The sequence below is a fragment of the Phyllostomus discolor genome, chromosome 2 (assembly GCF_004126475.2).
Source record: "Phyllostomus discolor isolate MPI-MPIP mPhyDis1 chromosome 2, mPhyDis1.pri.v3, whole genome shotgun sequence".
NCBI lineage: Eukaryota > Metazoa > Chordata > Mammalia > Chiroptera > Phyllostomidae > Phyllostomus > Phyllostomus discolor.
Window position 1 is genome coordinate 208,326,970 of NC_040904.2, and position 11,647 is coordinate 208,338,616.

Sequence of the window (11,647 nt, forward strand, 5' to 3'; positions counted from 1 at the left end):
ATAAATAAACAGTTTAAACAATTTTTTTTTAAGATTTTATTTATTTATTTTTTTTTTTAGAGAGGGAAGAGAGAGAGATAGAGAGAGAGAGAAAGAAACATCAATATGCGGTTGCTGGGGGTCATGGCCTGCAACCCAGGCATGTGCCCTGACTGGGAATCGAACCTGCGACACTTTGGTTCACAGCCCGCGCTCAATCCACTGAGCTACGCCAGCCAGGGCTTTTTTTTTTTTTTTTTTAAAGATTTTATTTACAGTTTAAACAATTTTTAAAAAGATTTTATTCATTTTTAGAGAGAGGAAAAGGGAGGGAGGACGAGAGGGAGATAAACAGTATGTGGCTACCTCTCACATGCCCCCAAATGGGGTCCTGGCCCACAACTCTAGCATGTGCCCAGACTGGGAATCGAACCTGCAACCCTTTGGTTTGCATGCCCATGCTCAATCCACTGAGCCACACCAGCCAGGGCCAGCTTTTAAAATTGTTTAAACACTTGAAAGAGCCATCTTAGTGCCAACTGGCTTTTATTTTTTGACTTAATCAAGGTAATGTAGGTGATTCATCTTTAAAATTTTAAAAATATTTATCACTAGTCTTGGGACTGTTTAGTCTTTAAGCTGCAGTACTTTTTTTTAGGAAAAGAAAAACAGCATAAAAGGATACCTGTTTTGTAGAGGAAAACGCAGTATTGGAGGGAGGAGACTTAAAAGCTAGAGGGAAAAAGACATTTTAAAATGCTTATTACAAACAGAAACTGCCCTTTTGTGGAAAATTGTTCCTTTTTTAGTTTTTAATGAAAAAGAGTTCTGCCTTTCCATTTCTGAGAAAGTAGGAGTTGAGTTCATAGAAACATCCTGAACTGGGCAGACATTAGCTTTTCCGTGAGCCACAAGCGAGTCTGGGGCGGGTCAGCAGTAAGAACGGCGACTGCATGTATTTCTCCTCTCGGGACAAGGTGGTCTGGCTCTCTCAGGAAGTGAGGTCGTGTTTCTGAGTCTGAGAGTCCCTCTGCTCTCACCTAGAAGAGCGCTGCCATGGGGTGGGGGCTCCGGTTGAGGTGGTTAAAAAAGTAACCTGGTCAATTTTGTGCTTGTCTTCAAGGCTGGCTTAAGTAAAAACTGGTATTTTAAAACACTTTCAGAAGGAAAGGCTTTTTAAAATTGAAAACTGGAAGAAGAAAAAATGGAAAGAAAAAGAAGAGGAAGAAGAAGAAGAAGAAGAAGAAGAAGAAGAAGAAGAAGAACACCCGTCCTGGCAAACTGGGCCAAGACCGAGGAGCAGCTGTGGAGAGCAGCGCCCAGGCCCCAGTGCCTGCACTCTTGCGCTCCCGCCTTGAACTTCACCTGCAGCGCCTGCAGGTGGGCCTCCACTCTCTTCAACCTGTGCTCTGAGTCCACTTTGGCCTGCAGCAGAATTTTCATGTCCTTAGTCAGCTCCCTTCGCTTATGCTCCAGGGTCTGCTTGGCCTTCTGAAGGTTGTCTTTCACCTGGTGGGGAGGAAGCAAAGCTGTGAAGAGGGGCATCTGGGCCCTGCCATGAAGCTGCTCTTGCCAGTGTCCCAGGAGGGACCACAGTGTTTGGATCCAGACACTGCACCCCCCACCCCCCGCCACACTTCTGAGATGAAAGGGATGTTGGGCAAGTTTGGGAGGTGGCCTGCTGGCCAGAGTCCTGCTCTCAGAAGGTGCCCCTCTGATCTGTCCTTATTACTCATCAGGTTGGGACACACAGCGTCTGCCCTCCTCTCTGAGGGTCTCAGAGTCGGTGAGAATGGGCTTGGGTGTCTGGCTAAGTGAGAAGCAGAAGTCAAAGACGTAACTGCACATTGTGGATGACCACCTAGAGCCTGGACACTACTTCCGTACGTGCCTCCTGTGTGACAGGCAAGGGGACACTCAGGGCACAAGCCTCTGGGATGGTGCCCTCCTCTCCAGGCCCCAATGCACAACAGGAGGTGGTGGTGACACAGTCTCCTTCCCCTCCAGGGAGTCCTGCTACTTAATGGAGCCCTACAGGGACTTCTGTCACAGAGAGCCACCCCCACTCCTCCCTGGAGTTCCCCTGGCTTGTTTCCAGTGCTGCCCAAGGCTGGCCCAGGGGAGGCCCTGAGCTGCCCCTGCTGGCCAGAAGACAGAGAACCTGAGTGCCCATTGGCCCCAGACTACCTTCTGCAGCTGAATCATCTTGGCCTCCATGCTCTTCCCCTTCTCCTGGTTCTCCTTGGCTGGCGCCAGCATCGACTCTAGGGAGGTGCACCTGTCCTCCAGCTCGAGCATGTAGTCCTTCACCTGCGGCTGGGGGCCAGAAGGAGACACGTGGCACAATCAGCACAGTGGCCACCCAAGTATCACCTGCCCCACCAGCCACCCCCTCCCACCCCTTCCAGGGACAACCCTGAACAGGAGCTTGTGGCTGCTTTTCACCCTGACACCACCGGTAACCAGCTTAACTAAAGGGGCAAAGTAGTAGCTAAAGCCAAACGTCTCTTTGCTCCCCACCATTTGTGCACTTCGGGGTTGTTAGGATCCACGAGCTCACTCTGGGCGTGGGAGTCTTGGAGAACGTATTGGCCCCAGTTGCGTGGCTTCCACTCCCTGCAGCCCCTGGGCGCGGGGATCCCACACTGGTGCACCTTCCCCAGCGCGCGCCTGCTCCCCTGCCAGGTCGTCCCCACCACAGGGAGGGTGGGACTCCTTTCCTTTATCAGTCTCTTGCTGTGTGTCCTAATTCTAACACCTTTGTCAAGTAGCCTTTGGTTGTTGTAGTTGTTGCTGTTGTTTCACACAAAATCCCACATTGAGACTCCAAGTGTCAAAGGGTGAGATGCTCGTTAGTTTCAGCCAGATGCTAGGAGGAGACTGCCACCAGCCAGCAGGACATCTGTGCCCTGTGCCCTTGCCAAACACGGAGGTTTAAATTTATTCTCATTCCACTGATTAGCTGAGTATGATATGACAACTCACATGTCCTTTAATTTGTCACTCCTTAAGTAAGGGTTAGGGACAACGTCCCAGGTGTGTCCCTGCTCTGGCTGCTCCTCTGAACCTTCAGTCCCAACCTTCCATCATCACCCATTAGGCTGCAGGGTGTCACCAGGGGCCACAGCAGGTTTCTTCTGCACATGTGCCACTAGGTGACCCCTTCCCCTGACCCCACTGCAGCGCCGGGTGTACACACTCCGCTCTCGCACACACTCAAGGCGCAGGCTGTCCTGCAGGTTTGCTCTCAGGCTGTTTTCCCTTCAGCCTCTGGGCCTGAGTCTCCATCTGTGAGATGGGCTAAGGGCACCAAGGCCTTCCCTGGGTGGGGGACAGCAGCACTTCCCTGCATTCACTGGACACCCCACTAGTGTCCCAGCCCCACACTGAGCCCCGGGCCCCTGAGTCCAGCTAGCTCTTGTTTGGGCCAGCCTGAATTTACCTCTAGATTCCGTAGCTGTTTGGTAGCCTTGTAGCAGTTCTTGTCGGCCGACTCGATCTGGGCTTCCAGGTCCTCCAGGTCCATCTCCAGCTTCTTCCAAGTGGCCATTGCCATCAAGCGCTGCTTCCTCTCATCCTCCAGCTCTGCCTCCATCTCCCACACCTGGGGAGACACTAGCAGCTCAAGAGGCCGGACCCACACACACCCCCATCTGCAGCTCTGACCCAGGTGGCTTTGGCTCAGTTCTGGGATCCATGCAGCCTCCAGTGGCCAATTGGAGGACTGAGCAGAAAACCGTGATACAGCCACTGACTCCCCCGCCCTTCCTGAGGAGAGATATGGTCCAGGAGCCCTGGACAATCAGGTGGTAGGACAGAAAAGAAGCCTGCCCAGAACATGGGGGGCAGGCTGGGGGCCATGTCCCTGTCCAGGGGGAGTGGGAGGGACATACAAACCTGTCTGACCAGCTGCTTTCTCTTCTCCTCACTCTGCTCATCCCGGCCCTGCAGGTCCCGCTTGAACCGGGCTTTCATGGCCTGCAGGTTCACTTCCAGACAAAGTTTGGCATCCTCAGTGGCCTGAAGCTGGTCCTCCAGCTCCTCGAGCTGGGTCTTCATTTCTTCCACCAGCTCCTCCAGGGCCTGCTTACAATTTTCCAGCTTGTGTACCTGCACCCAAGGTCCCCAAGGTCCCTGACTCAGTGTCTGCTCACCCTCCTCACTCCTCTGCACCCTCCCATTCAGTCCCCCCCAGTACTCACACTCTACTCACATCATCCTTGCAGCACATGAAATCCTGCAGAATCTTGTGAATCCCCCTGAGTCCCTTCAGCATCCTCTCCAGCCCCTGGGCCTGCTCCCTCAATTGTTCAGCCAGCTCTGCCTTTGGCCCCTCATGCAAGTGCATTGACTCCTTCACAATGGTGTACACATCCACCAGAAGGAAGGCACTTGCAGTGACCAAACCAAACACCCTGGCTCCTTTGGTCATTGCCAGAGCAGTGCCACCAAAAGCTTTCTGTACCTGCCTGCTGCTTCGGATTGACATACTCCCTGCAGTCATGAAATCCTTGGCTTTCACTGCTAAGAGAGGCCTGGCTTTGACCACGTTGAAGGCATGGACGTTCTTCACAATTTTCTGCACGTGCTCGATGCACTTTGATAAGGAAGCAATTCTGGGTGTGCTGTGATGTAAACACTCAATAACCAGCTCATTATTGTCGATGGCATCTGACATTAGGTGACTGGCTGTGGCTTTTGCTGACTTGTTCTTTGAGATTTCCACGATGCTGGTGGATACACCGGTCACAGCAGCTGCTGCCCCCAGTCCTGCCCCAGTTGCTGCAAGCACCAGACTGGCCCCTGCTGTCACAGGTGCCAGGGACAGGCCAGCGATGGTCAGAATGCCAGACACAATGCCAGTGGAACTGGCCACCACGTTAGAGATGGTACAATCCCTGTGCACCTTGTCAACGCTGTCTGCCAGCGCGTGGAGCTTCCTTATGCGCTCCGAGAGCTCCTGTTCCACCTGAGGAAACTCCTTCAGAACCATCTCCCTAAGCAGCTGGTCCTGTGACGGCTTATCTTTGTTCTTCACGGCCATGAGTTCTTTCAGCAGGTTCAAGTCTTCATACAGCGCATCCGCCTCCTCCCTGTAATGACGCAGGTCAAGTGAGTGAGAAAGGCAGTTGACATGTCTGCAAACAGCTCACTAAGATCCATCCTGCACAATTACAGAGCTTTGACTATATACCAATCAGAAAGAATTTTACAAATGTAGAGATTTTTCCTTTCAACATTAAACACATACTTTGTCCCTTGTACATGGCTCCACAGCACTGGTTCCGTCAGGGATAAATAAGGGCAAGTCCTCCTAGAATGCCCCGAAGTGGCCAGTATTTGATGCAGATGGCTTCTCACTCAAGGGCAGGTCGACCCCATTAACACCTAAGTGACTGTGGACCAGGGACTCCGAGGGCGAAGAAGGGAGAGTGTGGCAGGAGCTGAAACACCTTCACTCACAGAATCCTAGACTGGGGTGCAGACGGAACCTGACCACTGAGAGGCCTGCCCTTTGCCTTAGACACTGGGATGTGCTCTCTGGGTCCCTAGAGTGTCCTGACTGATAGGAGCCTGGCACTGTGGCCACTGGGCGGTCTGACAAGGTGACATATGATGGAGGTTTGCGGTCACATAGTATCACTTCTAGCCTAAGAAGGAACTAGGAAAAGAAGGCATTTGTTAGGCCTCCAGAGGCAACTGGACACTACAGGTCAGCCATGCGGGCAGCATGTGATCCACCCCAGGAACCCTCTGTGCACTGAGGCTCGGGGTGAGAAAGACCCTTTTCCACATGCACCTCAGGCTCTTCTGAGCCCTCTTCTCAACTAGGCCTTGACCTTGGCCTTCCATGTTCTATCCTCGACAGCCTGCATCTTCCAGTCCTAGCAAGAATCCTGATGAGTCAGGTCAGGGGAGTCTCCCAACTGTGATGGCAGACGTCCTGTGACATCTGATCAATCCTTCTTCCCCCACTCCGCAGCCTCAGTCCTTGACCTGCCTGTAGCAAGGACCCTGGTAGGTGACCTTAGCAAGAGTCCCCCGACCCTATGACACCCCCTCTCAGTCATGTCCCGCCCACCGTCCCCCCAGTCTGTTCTTTGGCTCTAACCCCCCAGGGGTCTCTGCTGCATTCACAGTGGAGCCCCGTCTCTCCTCTCTGTTGTGGGAGTCGGGACAGGTGCTGCTGTCGGCCTGGGTGAGAGCCTCCTTCCGTCTTAACTAGGGTTGGAAGACATCTGTCTTTTCCAGGGTGAGCTCCCTTGGCTATCAATGCTTCGTGGGCATTGTCACAGCTGAATGCAGGAAAGTGAGGTGTCCTGGGGACAAAGGAGGCTTCACATTTCACACCCTCCCTGACTCTGCCCTAGGCTTCTCTCCTGTGGCTGACTGTGACCTGTGTCCTTCCTTGTCACAAACCTACTGTGGGTGTGATAGTTTTCAGTGGGTGCTCTTGAGTGGGTGTCAAAAGTGAGGGCAGCACTGGGGACTGTGCCCTGACATTTGCATTGTGGCAGTTGTGGACACTTTGACTCAATCAACTTTATGGTCATTCTGGGTGGCATCTGCTGCTCTCTGCCAAGACTGATGCCCTTTGACCTTCCCAACCGTAGGTCACTGGATCCAGGTCCAGCCCCAGTTCACAGGGAAGCAGGGGATCTCCTACAAACCTTGGTTCCATGGACTCTCCAGCCCCCCATCCAGCACCCCCAACTTCTCAGGTGTCAACAGCATAACTCACACATTAGCTGGTGACAGCTTCCCTTGTGTGCACATCAAAGCCATGTCCAAGTTCATGGAACCTTTTAGAGACACGGGCCACTTTGCCAACCATGTGCATGAATTGCTGGGCCTGACACCTGCATCGGGACGAGTGGGGCAGGAAGCACTTTCCTCAGACTCAGAGGGCTGAGGGGGCACATCGGAATCCCCCAAGTCACACAAAAGCCACAGCCACCCATTCTGATGATGGAGTCTGTCATGAGCCATACAACCTGCCTTCTCCCTGGTCAGGGGTTACTCTGCACAGAACAGAAGAGGGACCGAAATGGCAGACAGGACCCCAGCTCCCAGGCAGAGTGTGGAGGACAGGGTCACCCACACCCGCTACTCCCAGCAGTGAGAGGACTGAATCAGGGAAGGAAGAAATGTCCCCTCCCACACACAGGACCACCACTAGGGCCCTGGCCTCTCCAGTTTGTGCCTGACGAGGCTCAGTCCCAGCCCCACTGCCGAGTCTTCCTCCTGGTCCTCCAACCGGGACCCAGCCCTGCTCCATCTTGACCCCTGGCTTTGAGCCTGGTGCGGGCCTGTCTGGGCCTCTGACAAGAAGACTGCATTTTCTCCCTCACCCTTGACCTCACAGTGGACCCTATGCCCTTCACCACCATCCTATCACATGACCTGCTGTTCCCACTGAACAGAGGGATGACAAATCAGAGACTCTGAGACAGAAGCACAGAGCCCCAGAGCTGGGCAGACACAGAGTCAGGATTCAACCAGCTCTGCCCGGCTCCATCCAGCCTCTCTGCCTTCTGGGCCAGCAGGCCCTGCAGGGTGTGTCCGAGTCCTCCCTGAGGGAGGGAGAGGCCCCCAGGCAAGCCCCAGGGACCCCACATGTACCAGGGTGTAGCAGGCTTGTCCCCAAGCAAGTCGTGCTTGCCTCCCATGTCCAGGAGGAAGACCCTTGGCCCCTGTGTTTTCCCAACAATCTTTTGAAAAGTTCATGTAAACTGAGCACCTACTATGTGCCAGTCATTAGGCTAAACAGTTTACATGCATTATCTTCTTTTCCTCCAAATAAAATTGAACAGAGGAATAAGACAGCGAGTCATGAAGAAACCTCCCCCCTGCGGGTTTTGTCTCTTCTCAATCTGAGGTCATTCACTGCCTACGAATGATGAGAAAGGAGTCTTCCTCATGGATTGTTGAGAAGAAACGCATTCAACCCCAACCACAGGGTCCTGCCTGGAGGTGTGCCTGGCAGAGTCAGCTAGATCAGGGGAAGATCTGGCGACAACACAGGTGTCTCCTGGAGGTTACCTGGGCAATTTCGATGCAGCCACAAATCTCTCCCAGGCTTCACCACTCAGCATGTGTTGCAGATTCTCTATGTCCATTGGGTCCTCTAAGAACCCAATGGCAGGAAGAAAGCCTTCACTCTCTGGATGGAAAGAAAAAAGAGTAAGGTAAGAAAAAATTGTGCTGGAATGCGAATGGTATTGAGTATAAATCAGGTGGGTGAATGTTAACTTTTCTGAGCAGCTGTCACTAAGGTCCTTTTGGTGGCTCATGTGGTGTTATGGCCTGAACCAGGTCCCCAAAATCCTTATGTCCATGCCTGGACCTCCCCACCATGTGACTGTGTTTTGAAATTACCTTTGAGGAGACAGTTAAGGTTAAATGAGGTCACATGTGTGGAACCCTAAACCAATGTGACTGGTGAGCTTGCAGGAAGACAGAGAGACACCAGATCCCTCCCTCCCTCTCCCCCTCCGCCCCTGCACCCTGTGCACACAGGGAAGCATGGAGCGTGAGCGGACAGAGCCGAAATGCCGCCATCTGCAAACCAGGAAGAGGGCTCTGCCCAGCAAACAGCCCTGCGAGCCCCGGGATCTGGGACTTCCAGCCTCAGGGATTAAATATCTGATCCTGGGATGTTGGTGTGTTTGGGAATTCAGACTTGTTGGTCTTTCAGAAAGAGAGTGCAGGGCACACGTGCTGTGTGACCTCCCGCCTCCAGCAGGGCCTGGGCAGCACCCAGTAACAACCGCCTTCCTGCTGCGACAGTGAAACAAGTGTATTCACTTTACATGGGGCAGACCCTGTACCATCTGGAAATAGTCTCACGTCAGCACAGAGCAAGATGACTGCCCAGCTGAGCTGCCACAAACGTGTGCCTCTCAGGGAGTTGGAGGCCGTGGAGTGGCCGCTGAGGGGCAGGGGACTAGTGTGTGCATTGTGTGTGCAGAGACGGGAGGGGAAACGTGTTTCCTGCTATATACCCGCTAGACACATTATTCTTGTTCAAGGAAAAGGAAAGTGAAACTCTGACAGGGTAATGACAGCCCAACGCCAGCAGGCAGAGAGCTCAGAGGTTGAGTGGGAGCCCAGTGTCAGACATCATTCTACATTAATTTACTGCCTCCTTATGTTTGAAAATTCATGTGATTTGTTCTTCATTCCATGCTGCAGTCTACCTGTGGGTATTTATTTTTTAATTTAAAAATGTTTTGGACCACACACCACTGATTTCAGTAAAACTGCCCTGCTAACAGGATTCCTCCTGCTGCTCACAGAATCCCCATGATGGGCAGGGGAGGGGGTGTCTTTTTCTTTCTGAGATTTTACTTTTTTATTTTTAGAGAGAATAGAAAGGAGGGAGAAGGAGATTAATGTTTCTCTCAAAAAATAATTGAGAAAAAACGTACCTAACAAATTATTAGATTTTTTAAAATTATAAACTATAGTAACAGCAAAAGCTTTAGGAAGGAACCCTTTATCCCAAACTTCTGAATTTCTTTTTAAAAGAAATTGAACTCCAATATCAGTAAATAACTGTTTGAAATTGGGATCGTTGAGAGTCGATGACTCTATACTCCATCTTTTATTAAATGATTACAAATAAAACATTTATTTGATTAAAAAATAATAATGATTGGATGCCTCTCATTCAAAAGGGTACCATGGACCGATTCCACTACCCACGCATGTGCCCTAACCGGGAATTGAACCTGTGACCTTTCACTTTTGAGATGATTCCCAACCCACTGACCACACGGGTCAGGGCTGGAAGGGTGTCACCAGGGAAGTAGGTGTTTAGACCTCAGCTTTAATGCTGGGATCAATCAATATCACCTCTGTCCCTCCAGGTGGGTCACAGGGGACACACCTCCCCATTGGCACCTGTGACCTCGCCCTTGCTGATTTCTTCAGCAGGAGATCATCTTGTTTATCCTCAGGAATCCACCAGCTCTAGCCCTCCCTCAGGGGTCCCAGAGCTCGCTCAGGAGCTCCTGGCTTCTGATCTGTCCTCCCCTCCCTTGTTCTACACTGTTAACAAGAACATTTTCTCCTGGGACCCTCCTGGGAGGGTGGTTTGGATGCCAAGGCAATGCGGTCCTGATTTGGGTGGGTGGAGGGCTGTTTATTCTTTTGCTTGGTTCATTCGTAGGGAGAAAGGAAACCAGGTCTAGAAGGAGGGAACAAGAACACTCAACTGTGTATGTACTGAGGGGACAGAGGGGACCAGAGACTGCTAACTGCCTGTGAGCTGTGCTGGCCTCTTCTGTGTCATTGCACGGGAGTCGGGGGAAGAGAGACAGTGAGCATCCTGAGGACAGAACCAGGGAGGGGTCTCCCATAGGTTCTGGGTTGAGGGAGCTCCCCTTGGCCCCCACTGGGGGCTCCAGGACCCTCATCAGCCCCCTTGCAGGTTTCTGTTCCTGTGTGGATACACTCAGCCTGGAGGCACCACCCTCAGTTCTGGGTCATGAGTATGAACCATCCAGGGAAGAGGGCGCTGACTACCTGGGTCGACGTTGCCAGCTTCTGAGGCCATGGTGTCAGCAGTGGGATCTCGGGGCTTTTCCCTTCAGCTCGCCCTCCTGTGTCCAGCTAGAAAGAGGTGGCAATTCACCCCTGGGGAAGAGAAAACAAACTGTGGGTGGAATGGGAGCCAGCTGTGGCCACAGAGGGCAGCGAGGGGCCGGGTCTCTGCTGCTGCCCTCTGGGATGGACACAGGGGCCAAGGGGACTGAACCCAACGTGTCTGTCTGTGTGCTGGGCTCTGCCCGCTGCTCTTCCAGAGAAGTCGCTCTCCTCCCTCCAGCGCACTCCTGTTGTCCTGTAGGGTCAGAAGGAGAAGATGACCAGGCAAGGAGACAGACATCTGAGAAGTCAGAAATCCAAATGAGCAATAAAACCAAACACAGAAGAAAAGATGGGAAGGGATGTTTTGGAGATTTCTTGAGGCTGGAACATTTGTGTTACTAATCAATAAAGCCAACACTGACTGTGATCTATGGCAGCATCCCCTCCTAGTTCCCTCACCAAGTGCTCTCACACATTTCGTGGGGTGGGCACCATGGTGGCTCCCATCTGACAGGGGAGGGAACTGGCAGAAAGTCCAGGTTTTCCCCTGAACACGGGCTAGGGCAAGTCTTCACAGCAGTGCAGGGGCCGGCACTGGAACCGCCGTCTCTCTGACCCAGATCCCGTGTCCGTGAGGACCACACTCTACTCTCTCTAACACACTGTGGCGGATACTGGCCAGCAGTATCCATCTCGGCTGTGGATGCTCATCAAAACACAAGAAAAACATACACAGAGACAACCAGGTCCTGTGGGGAAATAGGGACAGAACGGCCACTCTCTCTAGTGGAGAGCACCCCGTATCCATTCCCAAGCAGATTTTTATTGAGATTACAGACTTAGTTTGTGGATTCACAGTCTGGCAGAAAAGATCAAAAGAAGTAGGTGACTTACAAAGGTGCAGACAGAACCCCCACTGTGATTCTGTGCAGAGCTTGGAGTTTTAACATATGGCTCAAAGGGCTAGTTTTGGTTTCCTATTGTGTCTTCATATTCTAATCTAATAACATCCTCCAGCAAACAGATCTCACAGGATCTTGCATATTCTATGTCTCAGGCCTGATTCTCCCGGGGG

The 11,647-nt window shown here is 52.2% G+C and overlaps 1 protein-coding gene across 1 annotated transcript; it reads right to left on the bottom strand.

The window, feature by feature from the left end:
* Window positions 1-294: 294 nt before the first annotated feature.
* LOC114513926 (putative uncharacterized protein MYH16) lies at window positions 295-11,019 on the bottom strand. The gene is made up of 7 exons (XM_028533255.2): window positions 10,510-11,019; window positions 8,023-8,143; window positions 4,193-5,072; window positions 3,877-4,089; window positions 3,422-3,583; window positions 2,167-2,295; window positions 295-1,488 (listed from the first exon to the last, which is right to left on the bottom strand). The coding sequence occupies exons 1-7, from the start codon at window positions 10,538-10,540 to the stop codon at window positions 1,156-1,158; spliced, it is 1,869 nt and encodes a 622-aa protein (XP_028389056.2). The 5' UTR covers window positions 10,541-11,019; the 3' UTR covers window positions 295-1,155.
* Between the last annotated feature and the right edge of the window lie 628 nt (window positions 11,020-11,647).